At 36.4% G+C, this 19602-nt stretch overlaps 1 protein-coding gene across 2 annotated transcripts; it reads left to right on the forward strand.

The window, feature by feature from the left end:
• The first annotated feature begins 302 nt into the window (after positions 1-302).
• Positions 303-18791, forward strand: LOC135104402 (uncharacterized). 2 transcript variants are annotated; one of them, XM_064011802.1, is made up of 6 exons: positions 303-420; positions 7766-10327; positions 12364-12527; positions 13786-13933; positions 15812-16006; positions 17040-18791. In XM_064011802.1, the coding sequence occupies exons 2-6, from the start codon at positions 7812-7814 to the stop codon at positions 17083-17085; spliced, it is 3069 nt and encodes a 1022-aa protein (XP_063867872.1). In that variant the 5' UTR covers positions 303-420; positions 7766-7811; the 3' UTR covers positions 17086-18791. The 2 variants fall into 2 exon arrangements, with proteins under 2 accessions (XP_063867872.1, XP_063867873.1); XM_064011803.1 differs by having other exon boundaries at positions 318-369.
• The last annotated feature ends 811 nt before the right edge of the window (positions 18792-19602 follow it).

Consider the following 19602-nt stretch of genomic DNA (forward strand, 5'->3'; position numbering starts at 1 on the left):
ATATATATATATATATATATATATATATATATATATATATATATATATATATATATATATATATATATATATATATATATATATTTACTTTCAATATTGCTCTTGAAAAAAAAACATATATATATATATATATATATATATATATATATATATATATATATATATATATATATATATATATATATATATATATATATATATATATATATATATATATATATATATATATATATATATATATATATATATATATATATATATATATATATATATATGTTTTTTTTTTTTTTTTCAAGTGCAATATTGAAAGTAAACTTGTCCCAGACCGAGACCCAGTCACTCGGCAGAGGAAAATGTAAAGGCCCGCAAGTGAGTGGTCCTGTGACTGTGACGCAAGCGTTAGCTTGCGTTGCTGACAAGGTATTGTTCCATTATTTCACCTTAAACACATCCACACACATCCACACACACACACACACACACACACACACTGTTTGCCTTCTGAATCAATTAATGTTGGATTGACATTGTAGCTAACTACAGACTGATCCCTTTTCCACACAGTAACTTAAATTTTAATGTATAAGCTTGACTGGCCTACTTTATTCTACTTTATTGGTTGGGACTACTGTAGTTGTTCAAGTCCATTCACTTTTACTCTGCACTATTATGTGTTAGTTGTTGATTCTAATGAGGTGCTGTGCCATTATGGTCCTTATGATTTTAAAACTTTGAGCACCGAATATATCATTGGTAATTCGGTTTTATTATAGTTTAAGCCATTACACACTACGTGGTAATAACCTACCTCATTTTGTTCTCACTATTCACATCATTTCTAATGTTACACTACTTGTCGGAAATTAATAATAACGCCACAATAGGCCTGGGAATGCACAGCGCTCCCAACTTTTTCTAAGTCCACAGGTAAACATAAATGGTGTATTGTTGCCTGAACTTCAGTTGTTAGGTTAGGTTAGGTTAGGTTAGGGTTTTATTATAGTTTAAGCCATTACACACTACGTGGTAATAACCTACCTCATTTTGTTCTTCTCACTATTCACATCATTTCTAATGATTACACTACTTGTCGGAAATTAATAATAACGCCGTGGGCCGTGGGTAGAGATTGGGGACATTGGCTTAAACTATAAATTTACCATACATTGTATTGTAACCTTAATATCAACGAGCAATCAGTAAAACCTTTACAGACATGTAGCTATACTACTTACACTTCTTGAAAGCACACCTTATTGAAAATAATCTTGGGTGCGTTGTTCTTACGATTTTCCTTATCATTTTTTGTACCATTGTAAATACATATTTGGGCTCACCTTAACTTCACCACTGAAGTAAAAACTAAAACAAATCTCCTGCCAGGGTAAACAAACATGAAACACAAATAACATTTTAATGGATATCAAAATAAATTAATACATAACTCGTGTAAACTCACAACAAAAAGAAATAACTAAATAAAACTTGTACACCTCAAAACTTCCAGCTGAGAGACACGACGGGTAACCCTTGTTCACACAAACGCTTCTGGTTCCCCACTGACAGTGATGACAGGCATCTCCCTCTTGTCACCACAAACTGATAGGGCTCAGGGTGGCCACACACTACACCACTCCTCCAGTAGACAGGTACACACTGATGAAGACGGCTGCGGTTATGGTCCTTAAGCGTCACCGTGAAACTCCTGCTATACTGACAAAGCCACACAATCCAGACCTCTAAACAAACGCCTCAAGTGTCCGTGTTCCACGCCAAAATCCCTCCTGTTCCAAAACAAACACTTCCCATCAAACCCCACGCTAAGCGGCTGAACATCGCGATGTGTCTAACTCTGCCTGACTTCTCACATTACTTTGATATGATCCCATATTTTTATAAGTAGTTCAAAACACTGACACGGAATGTCTGTTTTTAAGACTACATGTTTTATTAAGTAGGTAGGTTACAGCATTCACTGGATTTAGTATACACTGTAAATGGTTTAACTTTGCAATTTTTTTTTTTTTTTTTTTTTTTTTTTTTTTTTTCAATTTTGAGTGTCTAGTGTTGCATCTGTATTCAGATGCTGACCAGCACTTGCAAAACTTCTTAAAGGTGATGTGAGTGCTATACAACTATTACTATTACTTTTTTTTATTTTATTTTAATAATTATTATTATTATTATTATTATTATTATTATTATTATTATTATTATTATTATTATTATTATTATTATTGTTACATTAGTATACACTGCTCCATATAAAAATAACATGTCAACATGTAGGAAAATTTACAGACTCAACAAACCAGCCTGTGGTGAACCAAACCATATTTTATGTAGGAGGGACACCAACTAATGGCAAAAAAAAAAAAAAAAAGAGAGATGCCAGTCCCAGAACAGGGTCCAAAGTGGTCGTAAAAATTTGAAGGATAAGTGTCTTGAAACCTCCCTCTTGATGGAATTCAAGTCATAGGAAGGTGGAAATCCAGAAGCAGGCAGGGAGTTCCAGAGTTTATCAGAGAAAAGGATTAATGATTGAAAATACCGGTTAACTCTTGCATTAGAGGGGTGGACAGAACAGAGGTGAGAGAAAGAAGAAAGTCTTGTGCAGTGAGGCTGCAGGAGGAGGGGACGCATGCAGATAGTAAGATCAGAAGAGCAGTTAGCAAGAAAATAGTAGCAGAAGATAGCTAGAGATGCAACATTGTGGTGATGAGAAAGAGGCTGAAGACAGTTAGAGGAGAGGAGTCAATGAGATGAAAAAGCTTTTGATTCCACCCTGTCTAAAAGAGTGGTATGAGTGGAACCCCCCAGACATGTGAAATATACTCCATACATGGATGGATAAAGCCCTTGTACAGAGTTAGCAGCTGGGGGGAGGTGAAAAAAACTGGTGATGTCTCAGAATGCCTAACTTCATAGAAGCTGTTTTAGCTAGAGATGAGATGTGAAGTTTTCAGTTTAGATTATAAGAAAAGGACTGACTGAGGATGTTAAGTGTAGAAGAGGGGGACAGTTGAGTGTCAATGAAGAAGAGGGGATAGTTGTCTGGAAGGTTGTGTTGAGTTGATAAATGGAGGAATTGAATTTTTGAGGCATTGAACAATATCAAGTTTTCTCTGTCCCAGTTAGAAATTTTAGGGAGATCAGAAGCCAGGTGTTCTGTGGCTTCCCTGTGTGAGCTGTTTACTTCTTGAAGTGTTGGATGTCTATGAAAAGACGTGGAAAAGTGCAGAGTGATATCATCAGCGTATGAGTGGATAGGACGATAGGATGGGAAGTTTGGGTTGGAAGATCACTGATGAATAACAGGAAGAGAGTGACAGGACAGAATCCTGAGGAACACCACTGTTAATAGATTTAGGAGAAGAACAGTGACTGTCTACCACAGAAGGAATAGAAATGTCAGAAATGAAACTTGAGATGAAGTTACAGAGAGAAGGATAGAAGCCATAGGAGGGTAGTTTGAAAATCAGAGCTTTGTGCCAGACTCTATTAAAAGCTTTTGATATGTCTAAGGCAGCAGCAAAAGTTTCACCAAAATCTCTAAAAGAGGATGACCAAGACTCAGTAAGGAAAGCCAGAAGATCACCAGTAGAGTGGCCTTGACAGAACTCCTACTGGCGATCAGATAGAAGGTTGTAAAGTGATAGATGTTTAACAATCTTCCTGTTGAGGATAGATTAAAAAACTTTAGATAAACATGAAATTAAAGCAATAGGACAGTGGTTTGAGGGATTAGAACGGTCGCCCTTTTAAAGAACAGGCTGAATGTAGGCAAACTTCCAGCAAGAAGGAAAGGTAGATGTTGATGGATAGAGTTGAAAGAGTTTGACTAGGCAAGGTGCAAGCACAGAGGTGTAGTTTCGGAGAACAATAGGAGGGACCCCACCAGGTCCACAAGCCTTCCGAGGGTTTAGGTCAGTGAGTGAGGGCATGGTAAACATCATTGCGAAGAATTTTAATAGGTAGCATGAAGAGGATGGAGGAGAGGGAAGAACAAGCTCTGAATTAGCCAAGGTAGAGTTTTTAGCAAAGGTTTGAGTGAAGAGTTCAGCTTTAGAGATAGATGTGATAGCAGTGGTGCCATTAGGTTGAAATAAAGGAGGGAAAGAAGAAGAAGCAAAGTTATTGGATATGCTTTTGGCTAGATGCCAGAAGTCACAAGGGGAGTTAGATCTTGAAAGGTTTTGACACTTTCTGTTAATGAAGGAGTTTTTGGCTAGTTGGAGAACAGATATGGCATGGTTCTGGGCAGAAATATAAAGTGCATGAGATTCTGGTGATGGAAGGCTCAAGTACCTTTTGTGGGCCACCTCTCTGTCATGTATAGCATGAGAACAGGCTGCGTTAAACCAAGGTTTGGAAGGTTTAGGTCAAGAAAAAGAGTGAGGAATGTACACCTCCATGCCGGATGCTATCACCTCTGTTATGCGCTCGGCACACAGAGATGGGTCTCTGTCACGGAAACAGTAGTCATTCTAAAGAAAATCAGCAAAATACCTCCTCAGGTCCCACCAACTAGCAGAGGCAAAAAGTCAGAGGCACCTCTGCTTAGGGGGATCCTGAAGAGGGATTGGAGTGATAGGAGAAGATACAGATATGAAATTGTGATCAGAGGAGCCCAGTGGAGAAGAGAAGGTAACAGTGTAAGCAGAAGGATTAGAGGTTGGGAAAAGGTCAAGAATGTTGGGCATATCTCCAGGACGGTCAGGAATATGAGAAGGGTGTTGCACCAATTGCTCTTGGTTGTGGAGCATAGGAAAGTTGAGGGCTAGTTCACCAGGATGGTCAGTGAAGGGAGAGGAAAGCCAAAGCTGGTGGTGAACATTGAAGTCGGCAAGAATTGAGATCTCTGCAAAAGGGAAGAGAGAATGTGCTCCACTTTGGAAGTTAAGTAATCAAAGAATTTCTTATAGTCAGAGGAGTTAGGTGAGAGGTATACAGCACAGATGAATTTAGTTTGAGGGTTACTCTGTTGTCGTAGCCAGATGGTGGAAAACTTGGAAGATTCAAGAGTATGGTCACGAGAGCAGGTTAAGTCATTGTGCACATAAATGCAACATCCAGCTTTGGAATGAAAATAAGGATAGAAAAATAGGAGGGAGCAGAAAAAGGACTGTCAGTTGCCTTGGACACCTGTGTTTCAGTGAGGAAAAGAAGATGAGGTTTAGAAGAGGAGAGGTGGTGTTCTACAGATTGAAAATTAGATCCAAGACCACGAATGTTGCTGAAGTTAATGAAGAAAAGTTGAGGGGGGGTGTCAAGACACTTAGGGGTGGTACCAGAAGAGCAGTCTGACCTGGAGACATTTGTAGTCCCATCCCCAGATGGGGATTCTGAGGCTAGTGTAGGAGTCGCCATAATAATTTTGAATTTTGAGTGAAGAGTGTGTATGTAATTAGGTGCTTGTAGTTTTGTGCGAAGGAAGAGAGTTGTCTTTAGAGGGTAGGCTGTGACTGCCTCCTTGTGTTGTGAGACACAAAGAGAAACCTTCAGTGAGGTCACAGCTGGATTTAATGATAAGTTCACAGCACCTGCTGATCCAGTGCTTTAGACTTCACTGTGAGTAATTATCATTTTGGCAGCTGCCTACTGGCTCCTCCAGTTAGCAATATCAGAAGAGCAGTTAGAGTGGAAATAGCAGTGGAAGATAGCAAGAGATACAACATTGTGGCAATGAGAGAGGCTGAAAACAGTCAGTTAGAGGGGTATACTCCAACTTGCCCCAGTTTATACTTGGGGGTATAAATTGGCCTAGCCCATCTTATATCCCAGGTATAAAACAGCCTAACCTATAATAACCCCAGGTATACTGTGGGCTCTTTTACTGCCAGATTTGAGTCATGGGATGTAAGAAAGCCTTTGTTGATATCAAGGTATTTATTAAGAAGTTCACCTGTCTCACTGTGGCATTCCTTGCTTGGCTCATCGGTTAGATCCCTTCACTCTGAGTATTTTGAACCATCAGAGATTTTTTACATTTTACCTTTTTTGGGCATGCTATTGCAGAGGACAGAACACTCGTCTGTTTTACATCTTGTTGCCAACTGTTCCCTTGTGGAAGGTAGTGTGCATTTGTATGTGCATTTAGTAATTTCTATGCACCAGTGCAAGAGAAGTCACATTGATTGTATTTTTTAATGGAAACAGTGCCTTGGGCCAATAAAAACTACTTGCCTAATTCATAATGTCTGAATTTGAATCAATCTGAGGAACATGTCAGTATACTGATTGTACTTTCAATTAATTTGCAAGTATCCAATTTTTTTACAAAATATTGAAGATTCCCTGACTTTTATACTTGAACACTGTTCTGCCATGAGTGTGAAGTGTGTGGGGTGCTAGAGTGACTAGTTTGTGGGAAGAAGGCCAGGTAAGGTTTTATGAACTGATTATGGCTTGGTCAGGTTTGATCATTAATTGTAGGGTGTCAAGGGGGTGCAGCTCCCATGTTAGGTTAGGTTAGATTAGTGGGAGTCAGTGTTAGGTCGGGGTAAGTTAGTTAGGGGAGTAGATGCTAGGTTAGGTTAGGTTTGGTTACATTAGGGAATTAATATCCTCCCATTAAATTAAGTTAAGTTTAGTTAGGTCTGCTTAGAGTAAGTTTAGTAATACCTAACAGCCCCATGGCATGAGACCACTGTAGCAGTCCCTAGTGAGAGATGAAAGTGAGTGGTTCTGAGCAATGGCACATGTTGCAAATCATCAGTTTTTTAAGGGGAGTGGGAGGGGCATAGAAAAAAAAGAAACTACTGATTTGTGATGAGAACGGTTTGCAGATTCATTCAAAATACACCGAAATCTACCTGAAAAATTATTTTTTGTCCGCCATTGTACAACAGGTATCTTTCTTAATATATACCTTTGTATATCAATTTGTTTTATTCCTTTGTTAGGTTTTCCAGTTGCAATATATCGTGTCAGTAATTTTTAAAATGTTCCTGATATAAATGATTTAATGGTGAACAAATGTGTTGTCTATTTATCTGTCTGTATATCATGCCAGAAATCCTACATGGGATGGCCAAGACAAAGCACCACACACTTGTGCACACATCATTCACACTCGTAGCTCTGTTGGCCCTGGTGGAAAGGGATAGTCTCATGAACCACCATAGTACACCCTAGTAATTAGGGCAGACCATCAGAATGTGATTGTGATGTGCAAACTTGCTGCATTCAAGAGTAATTAAAACACACAACCTGCTTTTATGTCACAAAGAGTAATTTATATGTGTATGTTAAAATTGAACTATATTTCAATGTCTTTACCATAGATTTATTATTCAAACTATCAATAACATTATTAGTCATTTTCTTAATAAGAGAAAGTATATCCCTAAAGTCTACTATGTAAACATTCTCCCAGTGCGTGTGGCAAAGGCACATAATCACCATGGGATATGAAAGGGTTATTTTCTTGTGTCTCTTGAGGTAAAGAACAAGAATAGTGTGTCAGCACTCCATCTTTCCTCTCCTCTGATTACAACACATTGAATTAATCTTTCCTCTACTCTGATTACAACACCATGAAGTAATTCCTTTTTAATTTCTGGTCTGTATTTTCACTAAGGCTGACTACAGTAAAGGATCCTCTCTTTATATTTCTTTTTGATAAGACAACAACTAGCTTTGAGATAGTATTAGGATGAAAAGTGTTTTGTGAACCAAGGTATAAAGTATCATTGTGATCAGTAATATGTATGTGTTTGCTTTATTCTTTTATTACTATTATTATTATTATTTTTTTTCCCAGCTTCTGATGTTGTGACTGTGGCCTTACTCAGACACTGAGAGACACAATGGCCAGTCAGCAGGTCCCCCATACTCCTGATGCCATTAGTAAAGATGAAACAAACCTTTTAAAGTTGCTAAAGATGGGACATGGCATAGCACGTTCAGTCCTGTACAAGATCTTCCTCTGGGGAACAATGCAGAAGGAAGATGAATCTGTGGAACACTATTTACTGAAGACCCAGGGATACTCCAATAGTTTTTACAGAAAATGTTTTGACCAGTATCAACTTAAAATGATGTCAGATAAAAGTAAAGAATGTGAATTTGATGTATCAACTTTATTTAAAGTGATCAAACATACATGTGGTAAACTGGAGACATCAATTGATGTTTGGACAACAGAGAATGATACCAGATTAGAATGGCTTGTAACAGCAATCAAAAACTTTCGCAATGATCACAGTCATAAATTTGTTGGAGTTTCATTGGAAACGTTAATCTTACAATCCATGCACTTGAAGAATTTGCTGAGGGGAGCTTTAAAGGTGGCTGGAAATCTGTATGGCAAGTCTGATGAAGTTGACCAAGAAGTGAAAAAAATGGAGGATGATATTGAAACTGTCAGGGACCAGCATTTAATAGCATCAGATATCAGTAGTTATGAAGCAGTTTTAGAGAATGAAAAGCTAAAACATTTCTTGAAAATAGAAGGTGCTAAAGAATTAAGGGAAAAATATGAGGATCTGTGCCAACTCAATCCTGTTTATTTCTTAGAAAGTAAGGGAGCGCTTCTTGATGTCAGTATGGTCTTCACACAAATTGAAGTTGAAAATGCTGGACAAAAGGCAAAAGGTTTTCGTGTTCCATGTCATGAGATTCTGACATTTTGCAGGGACAATACTACAGTAAAGCGTAAAACTAAAGTCCAGAGTCCTGAAGTATATCTTATTGAGGGCCCAGCAGGAGCTGGCAAAACAACCCTGATGAAGTATTTGAAGTCTGTGTGGTTGAATAAGAATGAATCCATACTAGGTCTTAATGATTATGATCTCCTCTTGTTTATGGAGTGCAGGAACCCGTCACTTTCATCTTTTTCCCAACTTCTTTGTCAGTTGATGCCAAAGACAAATGCCACATATTTTAGAGAAGGTGAACTTTTGAAATTCACTCTTAATCTGAAGACACTTGTTTTAGTAGATGGACTAGATGAACTGAATTCCCATTCAGAAAAATTGTTTTTAGATATAATAAATCAAAACAATAAAAATCTAGTAGTATTATGTACATCACGCCCAGAAAAGGCAAGGCATTTTAAGATGCATGTGCCTCCCACATTTCATACTGCACACCTCAAGATAATCGGTATTGCTGATAACAAAAAGGAAGAATTTGTCAGGAAGTATCATGAAGAAATGTGGAAGCATGGCAGGAGCAAGCAGGATACAGAAAATCTCATTAGTTATATGAAGAACTCTGAATCTCATCTCAAGAATCACTACCGACTGCCCCTTAACTTAGTATTACTCACATGGCTCTGGGCTGATGACCCCTGTGCAGTGACTCCTGTAACAACCTCTTGTGAATTGTACATACAGACACACAATCTCATGAAAAAAAAACTTTTGGAAAGACTAACTCATCATGAAGATGCTTGTGATATTAATCTTCAAGACTTGGAGGAAAAAATTAAAGATGTTATGTGTAGTATTTATAAAGCAGCTCTGCTATCTCTAAATAAAGATGCAATTGAATATCTATTACCTGAGACTGTGGATCAAATCAAGGCCACTTGTAAAGCTAACAGCTTACCTCCCAGAGAGACTCTGTCTGCCTTTTTTGTAATTAAGGTTGTAGAAGGAGAGGAAAAAGTGAGTATACCACACAAACTCCTTCATGACTTTTATGCAGCACAGTGTATAGTGCAGAATTTATTCAGTGAAAACCAAAAAAGTAAAAACCAGTCTCTTGTACAAAAGCTTGCTGTGTTTTTGAGCATGGAGAATGTTGATCCTGTAATAAAACAGGCTGTTCTTAGTAATGCTTCAGCAGAAATATCATTGATCTCTACAGCTCCAAAGCCAGGCTCCCTGAAAGCTTTAATTGATGATCTTTGCACCACAGAGTCTGGAAAAATTAATAAATACCAGAGTATGTTACTGCATGTGGCAGGAATAATTTATGCCTTACATGGCCCTGAAGTTCAAGAATGGCTTGCTATGGAAATTGTTGAATTGCTGAGAGAGTCAGAACTGGGTGTAAGAGATGACAATCAATGGTTTGACTTGTGTGAACTGACAAAAAATGATCCAGTTGTCATCAGCCACATATCTAAACACATATCAAAAAGTATAACTATTACTGACAAACGTATAGAAGCAGCTCTTCTCATGTTGCAAGAAGCAAAACCCAAAGAAATCTCTGTCAGTATTTCCAGAAAAACTAAGGATATTCCAGAATTACAAGATTTAATGACTAGAATTGCAGACTGTGAATCTCAGCTAGATTTGGCTTTTTGGCTGGACTTCTGGGAGCCTGACTCCTTACCAGGCAATGATCAACAAGTGCGGATTATCTCAAAAAGGTAATGGCTGTTGTATTATGTAACTGGTCATGTTGCATGTATAATTTGGTGTGGATGGGATAGCACAGTAGGAATATTTTTACTAGTAAGATTACTAATTTGTTCACTATCCACTCATGCATATTGATAATTTTTTAAATTGGCATCTTTCCATAATTTGCACTATTAGCATTGTTTATTAGCAAAACAAATGCACAAGAAACTAATTATTAGCAGTTGTTTTTAGAGTTTGGTTTCTGGATGGAGAGGAGTTAAATATTTTTGGGACATTAGGTACCTAATGACTTGCTGCTGTCAATGGCTTCTCACAAAAAGGAGAAAAAGGGGATGAGAAGTTAGATTGTATGCAATGATATGGTAATATCACAATTCACTGTTGATGGAATGAAAATAAACAGTGAGAAGGAAGATGGTGATAATGCATGTGAGTGGATGATTTAGACCATTATGAAGCATTTACATGCCCAAGAAATAAATAGGGATATTCATTACAATAAATATTCATAGTATGTATCAAAATTTGGAGTGTGAACAATGTAAAGTTATGAAGGAAGCATAAAGAAGCATGATTCTTGTGTCTATTGAGTTGAAAAATGAATAAGTACTGATGGAAGGTGTAAGGTTAAACATTCATTGGAACATGTTTAAATATGTCCCTGTGAGGAGAAGTAGAGGCAAAAGTGAATGCAGATGGGGGTGGGTAAGAGAAAACATATAATTTCTACATGGATGAGAAAAATGTTTTGAAAGAGATGAAGAAGGTGCAAAAGGGAACATATTTTCATTTATTGTATAATGGCTTAATACTACCTTGAAAAAAGAAGAGAAAAAAAAAAGTTGGCAGGCACCAGCATTTACCATGGTATACTTTTGCTCTATTAGTTAAACACTTAATCAATGATATGAACACACTGCTTCCTCCTCTGCATTCCTGGGAGTAAAGAGGCAGATCTCTTGAAAATAGCAAATTCCTGCGAACTTTAAACACACTCAAGTAAAAAGCCTCTTGAAAAAAAAAAAAAAATCGGTTGTTAAGGTATCCCTAATAAAGCATTTCTGGAACCTGAAACCAGCATAAGATGATTACTTTATTTTGTCAGTTCATGGTTAGGGTTTAAGTTAAAATAAGAAGGAAAATCTGCCACAGAATCTTTCATGTCAAGATATGGAAAGTTTGATGTACTACTGATGTGCTTATTTTATACTTTAATCCTTACCCATGAGCTGTGAGGAAGGCAGTGACCTTTTGAGTAAAGGAAAAAATAATTTCCAAGCACATTTCAAGTGTTGGGTATTGCATGGAAATACATAGGTATGATGGTGGCAGTGTTAGTAGTGAGATTTTGTTCCCTTTACAGAAATTGCCATTTGGAAATTTGGGATTGTGTGTGGCAACTTGTGATTACTCTCATGTCAAGCTTTCATAATGGCAACTCTGTTAGGGAAAATTAAATGACTCACTGCTACCACTACTGTCATATTCCCATGCACTGTTCAACACTTACATCTGCCAAACTCTTCTCACTTTCTTGCTTGAAAATTTTTTCTTTATTTATTTATAAGTTTGGTGCCTTTCTCTTTTTACTTTCCTATCTCATTTCGTTGGCAAAAGTGTGATTGGTAAAGATTGTTTACTTGTCTGTTTACCCATACAGAAATGCAACTCAATCTCTGTGACTCAGCCTGTACCACTTATATGGTTTTAGTGTCTGGTGTTGGTGATGCCACTGGTTTTGCAGGGTTGATTAATATCTGATGTATTTAAAAAAAAACTGAGTAGGAGAGGGGGAATTTGGTTGTTATTTTAATTGAACTTTTGTTATTATTGAACAAGCTTGAATCCTAATTAGTGTCATGTATCAAGTTCTTACTGTAAATTTTTTTATATTTTTACTTATTTTTTTCAACTTAATAGCTACTTGTAAATTCACAGTAGGCATCCTTATTACTATACACATTGTTCACTGCATTATAGTTGTAGGTTATATAAACAGCAGTGTTACATTACTAACAGTGCTGTATTTTCACCTGAGCAGATGCAGTCTTGGGAAGGTGGTTTGTCATGTTAGTGGAAGTGTCCTGGCTGAGATGCAAGGATCAAGTGTCTATCTGAATTTGGCCATGACCAGTGACCTGGCTGCACAAGAAGTCATGGACCAGCTTTGCAACTTGAAGCCAAACTTTAACCTTGATGGACTATGTTAGTACTTACCTTTGTTTTTTTTTTTTTTTTTTTTTTTCAGACTCCACATTTCAGTGTCCAAACTTCATATACTGTATCCTCTTTATAGTTGGTCAAGAACAGCCTGTCAGTATGAAGTTCACAATAAGTTTTACAGTACTTCATACAGCTTATAACTGAACTTTAATTCAGTTTCATTCAAAATGCATGATAGGATGTTTGCAAATTTGTTAAAATTGTTAAATGTATATACATACCATTTTAGTGCATGAAAATAAGTAATTTAATGTATTCACAGCAGAATTAAGATGGGGAATGGTTTATTACAGTTAGTCATTCAAGTTGTTGTCATATGCTGTACATCTTGTAACAATTCAGAGACTTGCACACATGCTCCATTTTAAGTTTAGAATTTAAGATATTAAATTTGTTCACTTAATAAGTAGGAGGTGACTCATGTGCTTATTCATACTCTAACATGTTCTTTACAACACACAAAGCTCTTCATTCCTTTTTAATAGTGTCACTATCTTACAGTCTCAAAATTGCCTGTAACCTCACTCTGCCAATTCTGTTTGCAATAAAATCTTAAACTCTGTGGTTTGTTGGCAGTGTTGCATTACTATGGGATGTGAAATTGTGGGATGCATAGCACTACAGCATTGGAAAAAAAATGCAATATTACTTTTTGTGGCACACTGAGCAAGCATATCCCTCTACAGCTATTACACTCATCCTTATGTACAACCTTTACCTCTATATAGTGATAGTACAATAACTGCTTTCCTCCATTCTTCTGGTGCTTCTTGTCTCCATACCAGGTCACATATTTGAAGCATCCAATTTAGTGCTATGTATACCTGCAGCTTTGCCACACTTTAGCCTTGCAATGACTTTTCTGTATCCTCCTTACCAATTCCTCTCTGCATAAAAACTCATTATCTACCTATTTCCATGCCCATAATAGATAATATTACTTACCCTTGCTGTCTTGTCATTTATTACATGATCAACAGCTTCCACCTCTTCCTTGCTACTCACAACAACATCATCCTCTTGTTTCATCCTTATATTCTTACACTTTCCCCTCCCTCTTTCTCTTAATTTCCTTTCAAAACAAATTTTCTTTGAACTTTTCTCTCGGCTTCCTACCAAATTCTCTGTCTACTCTCCTCTTACTTTCTCTTATCAGTTACTTCTCAGGTTCTCCCTGTTCTCACTCCATCTAATTTTTTTATGGCAATAACTGCACTTTCTTTCTTTTTTTATATTTCAGGCCTGCATTTAACAACAAATGTGTCCCCAGGAGTCTTGAAGAAGATGGTGGGCATTGGCATGTTGTGCTTAGTTGTGAGTGGAGTGCAAGATTCCAGCATCAAGACTGTATGTGAGATGGCAAAGGCTATCATGCCTCAGAACTCCATGTGAGTCATAAAGATGCAAGTGACAAGTATATTTTTTGTAGTACATGTTTGTGATAGAAGATAAAGTATCAGTCAACAGTCATAGAATCCAGAGATAAGGTGATATAACTAAAATTATTAACTGCAAATTTTGGTGGCAGTGTTCTGAAGATATTTGTCTAAGTGTCATAGCACTCACAATACTTGAGCTTCAATGAAAGACATATTTTATATTAGTTCTGAGGTCTCTTTTTCAACATAGTTTTAAATTCTTATCATCCTGAGTTTCACACATTATCACCCTGAGTTTTGTGCTGCTTTCACAAGTATAAGTCACATTTACTTACCGTCAGCATCACGTGTAGACATACAGTAAACCACCATAAATCAGACTCTCTCTCTCTCTCTCTCTCTCTCTCTCTCTCTCTCTCTCTCTCTCTCTCTCTCTCTCTCTCTCTCTCTCTCTCTCCCTCTCCCTCTCTCTCTCTCTCTCTCTCTCTCTCTCTCTGTGAAAGTAAGAACAATCCTAAGGATTGCTAAATAGAATGAGACTGAGAATAAAAATGAAATTACATATATGAGAGCGAGAAAGAGTAAGAAATGATGAAGTGAAAATGACAAATGAATGAGGAGAGAGAGAGAGAGAGAGAGAGAGAGAGAGAGAGAGAGAGAGAGAGAGAGAGAGAGAGAGAGAGAGAGAGATCACTCCCTTGTCCCTTATCTCTGACAGATAAAAGGGAAGGGAGGTGATAGGGGGGGGAGATTTGAGACAAGAGGAAAGAAGGGAGAGGAAAGGAAAAAAGGGAGGAAGGGACAGGTGGTGGATAGGTGAGTAGCAGCTCACACAGGTGGTGAGTTAGTCTTGGATTTTAGTTTGTTATTTGAATTAAATTTTTATCAAAATTTCAGTGCTTGCTCAAAAGCGAGTTCTTGCCAGTTTTGGTTTGTTATTCAGATATTTTTTTTATTAAAAATTGCAATGCTCACATGAGTAGTGAGTTTGTTATGCCAGTTTTGGTTTGTTATTTTTATTAAATATTTATTAAAATTTCAGTAGGTTATTGCATTCTTATGTTATAACGACTGTGCGTTGTCACATACACTACTGTATATCAAAGTGGTGGGTAGTGGTTTTGCCACATCTGTAAACACATATGAGGACTGACTCATTCTTCTCTTGAAATTTTAGGCAATGATGTGAGAGAACATATACAGATTTTTTGTGGCAACTTCCCCTTACAAGTTATATCAGCTACATCAGCTCCTTAGGGGAGACAAGGAACCATGGCTCATTCACACTTAAACATTAACTATATTTTTTCATAGGTGGACACCAGGGTTGGGAGATCTCTGCTTCCAAAAAAAAAAAAAAAATAGATAAAATAAATAAATAAAATAAATAAATAAATAAATAAATAAAATAAATGATAAAAAATAAAAATAAAAAACACAGCAATTTGGTTTCCTCTTTTTACATGCTGTATACTAATCCTTGTCTCCATTGTGCTATCATATCCTTGGTTGTCATTCCTGACCTTTACTGATGTATCTCCAGTTAATGCCAACATGCCCAAGTCCAGCACACTATTACTTGTCAGTTAGCAATGAGCAGTGTAGGTGAACTTGTGCATGGGCTTGACTTGCCATTTCTTCAGCTGTTGATGTGGGTTACTCATTGTGGTGGTTACACTACATTTATACCACTTAGTTGTTCTCAGTATTGGGGGGGCTCAGTTACTCCCAAATTGTAATAGATAATTGCTTGATTACTCGATCTATCTTTCACCCTGAAAACCAAAGTGATATTCATGAAAATTATTTTTTATGATATACTTATATGATAAAAGAATATAAAATACATAAGAAAAGTATATCAGTGGTAAACATTGTCTCTTTCAGCTTGATGGATCTCCGATTTCCGCAAGCTGAAGTCACGTATGATGGATGGTATGACCTATTGAAGAACGTGAAGAAAGCTCAAATAGGTGTTGCCCATATATCCATCCCTGAGGAAGTTGTATTGCTGCAGAAAGAGCATGATTTCCTTGAAAATTTTGCTCATAAAAAATTATGTATAAGATGTGCCTTTCGCAGGTAAATATAGGTGAATTCCTTATTAAAAAAAAAGTCATCCTGAAAATTCTGTCAATTTTTTCATCACATTTATAGATCAAAAAAGCTTCTCCAGTAATTTTCCAGCAATTATTTTTTTCCTAACATAGATCATAAATCACTGACCCCAAAAAAAACTTTAATAATTTTCTGGCAATATTCTTTTCATTATATATATAGATCTAACAAGCTTCTATAAATAGATATCTTTCAGACAAAGTACAAGGCTGGGACTTAGAAAATGGTTGGAATTTAAATAGATAGAATTTAATGCCATGTCCAGAGCACCTCTATAAGTTAAGAGAACATTTTTGCCAATGAATTTGGTATATCTTTCCAACACTCACACCACTCTTGCTGAAAAGGAAATTTCCTGAATTTTTTTGGGGCAAGGTTTTTAAGGCCTGTACTCAAAGAAATTGTAAAAGAATTTGTAAAAGAGAGAGAGAGAGAGAGAGAGAGAGAGAGAGAGAGAGAGAGAGAGAGAGAGAGAGAGAGAGAGAGAGAGAAACCTTTGATATCACAGAAAAGGGAATATATTTGCAGACCTAAGTACTAGCAATGAAATTCTTTCATTTACTTAGAAGAAAACAACTGGAATTTAAACAAATTAAATGTACTGTCCTGAAAATCTTTTATAAGTACACTAAGCACTTCACTAATGGTTGCTGGAGAGCAGCTTAGAAGAAAACAACTGGAGTTTAAACAAATCAAATGTATTGCCATAAAAATCTTTTATAAGTGCACTAAGCACTTCACTAATGGTTGCTGGAGAGCAGTAGGCTCAATGTTCATGCTATATTTTACTCATGTTTTCTGTTAAGTTTTATAACACTTGGAACTCTTTCCTTTTAGTGTAAGAAATGTGGTCATAATGATAATGATATAATATATATCTCTGATGCCTCACTTCTAGTACCTTTTTTTTTTTTTTTATGTTTCATGCAGTGCATGCAGTCTCATATATAGTTTCATAAAGATTTGATCTTGCTAACTCATGAAACTTTTTGTACAGACTTGGGAAGGAGCAAATGCGGGAGGCATCATTTTCTGACAATTAACAAGACTGGAGATGACTGATGGAATTGAAGTTGGTAAGTTGAGGAATAGTCTGGAAGCAAAGATTTCAAGTAAAGGGTAAAGTGTGATTGGAAAGATTCACTGCTTTTATGGAATCAAAGGATGTGAAAGGAGACAAAGCCATTTTGTCTCTGCTTGATCCAGGATTGGAGCAAGAGGCCTGAATGTATTCATCTGCTATTATATTAATTTCTTTTCCATGTTCATATTAGCTTACAGTATGCTGTATATGCATGAAGTATTTATATATTGTTTCTCATTACAAAAAGATCTGGTACAATGTTGACTGACAGGTTGCTAAAGTGTGATGGTGAAGCCTTCACTCCCCATGGCTGATTATAGTACAAAATATGTAGCATCATGAAAGTGAGAAACCAAGCAAATACAGTGGCACCTTGGTTACCAAACGTCTCCCTTTCTGAACAACTTTGTTTTTGAACAAAAATTTTAACTCATAATTGCTTTGATTGCTATACCATAATTTGGTTTTTGAACAAAGTTACTTGATTTCAAATACTACAAGACGTAGAAAAGCTGCCATTTATTACTTATTTATAGTTTTTATAAATATTTCCTTAATTTTTATATATTTGGAGGAGAGAGACAGAGAGTAAGACAGTAATTCAATCTTTGAAATAAGTTAAATGTGATCCTGTTGAAGAACCTTGATGTACACAAATAAGGTTCAGCACTCAGGAGTAATACTGAGCCTCTTGTGGCTCTCTCTCTGACCCACAACACCATCATTACCGCACAATTGCATTTTCCTAGTAGCTTTTCCCAGCAGCAAGATGTCTAAGTGTTATGATCACCTTCATTTTGGTGGTGATTGGGTTGCTCCTCTCTGTCTCTGTAAGGCTTCTCTCATTTGAAAAGTGACCAAGAGAATGCCTGCATGGTCTAAACAATATCTTTTGATGAGTTCTGGGTCACTTAGTTCATTCAATACATCCTTTCTGGATAAAAATTTCTAAGCTGAAGATGTTGTGGAGCGGCCATCTTAACAGTGGGAGAGTTGGTCATTGCCTGGTGGACGGGTGTCTGAGAACGGACTAATCTGTTTAACATTGATTGCTATGGGGAAAGTAGTTTCAGTTTTCAAACATTTTGGATTTCAAACAACATTCAGGAATTAATTAAGTTTGAAAACCAAGATTCCACTGTATATGTATGTTAATGCAACACTGGGCAGTGGAAATATAAAGGCACAGAGGATAAAAGTTACTACAGTTTCAGTCCTTCCAGATACACTGGGAAACAATCATTGTTCATTGAACACAGAAATAATGGAAGTAGGGAGAAAAAACAAGATAAATTCATGTATATAGAAGATTCCTTCCTCATTCAGCATCATGTGACATATAGCTGGGAGCAAAATGCTAGTTCTTGCTAGTGGACTGAACTGCTCTGAAATATGTGGCTTCATCTCTGGGCTCAATTGTACCTTTAATTTTGATATTGACTGTGAGAAAATGATATTCAGTGTTTGATAAGCTAAGCATTAATCAAAAACAAAATAAAGAAAACAAAACTAGATATATACTGTCCATCAGATCTTTATGTGAAATTATATTTTTACGAATAACAGATTTGATGTCCAAAATAAATTTAAACATGTAGAGGCATCTATTTTTCTATAAGTATATTTTTGTGCCAATAAATCTTTTAAATATATTCTTGTATATTCTGCTTGCATTTCAGTTCCTTATCACTCTTTAGAGAGCAGCTGTGGTAAAGGACCCTTCAGTGTATGGTGTTTGTATGCTTCATTCCAGCACATTTAGGTCCAGTCTGATTATCTCTCTCTCTCTCTCTCTCTCTCTCTCTCTCTCTCTCTCTCTGTTATCTTAGGTTTCTACAGCATTTATGCTCCTCTTATGTACCTTTCTTGATCTTGATGTTCCTTCTCATAAAAGATTCTGGACATTAAAAGTAAATTAAAATAGTTTCCTGAGTGTTCAACCTCAAAAAACAGGATTCAAGCTTGTTACATAAATGATTGTAGTATATGTAATGAATTCAGTTATTAAAAAAGTACTCATTGAGGAATGTGTTATCATTGGTGTCAGGAAATATTGTGGATAGCTTCATTAAATAGAAGTCTTTTGATTGAATTTACAGTAGCAGAATGTAACCTGAGCTCCAACAGACTCCATACAGTAGATGCAAAGTATTGCCGTACATGAGGTCCATCCTTCATCCCCTTGTCGATTGGTGATGTGATTTACACTCAGCTTGAGCACCACTCATGTAAATTAATTCTTGGTCTTGATTATTGGTGTTGAGGTCAGACAGGAGAAACTGACTAAAAATGTGACTAAACAAGGTAAATTTGTTTATATATATATATATATATATATATATATATATATATATATATATATATATATATATATATATATATATATATATATATATATATATAACGTATTTCTCTAGTAAACCACCGCAGTGCGGTCAAGATTTACAGCTGTACAGGTAGAGACTGAAGCACCCAT

The sequence above is a fragment of the Scylla paramamosain genome, chromosome 10 (genome assembly GCF_035594125.1).
Source record: "Scylla paramamosain isolate STU-SP2022 chromosome 10, ASM3559412v1, whole genome shotgun sequence".
Lineage (NCBI taxonomy): Eukaryota > Metazoa > Arthropoda > Malacostraca > Decapoda > Portunidae > Scylla > Scylla paramamosain.

Excerpts from the sequence above, each read along its gene's own strand:
- LOC135104402 (XM_064011802.1), top strand. The coding sequence starts at position 7,812 with ATGGCCAGTCAGCAGGTCCCCCATACTCCTGATGCCATTAGTAAAGAT. Across the intron at positions 10,328-12,363 it reads GTGCGGATTATCTCAAAAAG|ATGCAGTCTTGGGAAGGTGG; the intron begins GTAATGGCTGTT and ends TCACCTGAGCAG. Across the intron at positions 13,934-15,811 it reads ATCATGCCTCAGAACTCCAT|CTTGATGGATCTCCGATTTC; the intron begins GTGAGTCATAAA and ends TGTCTCTTTCAG.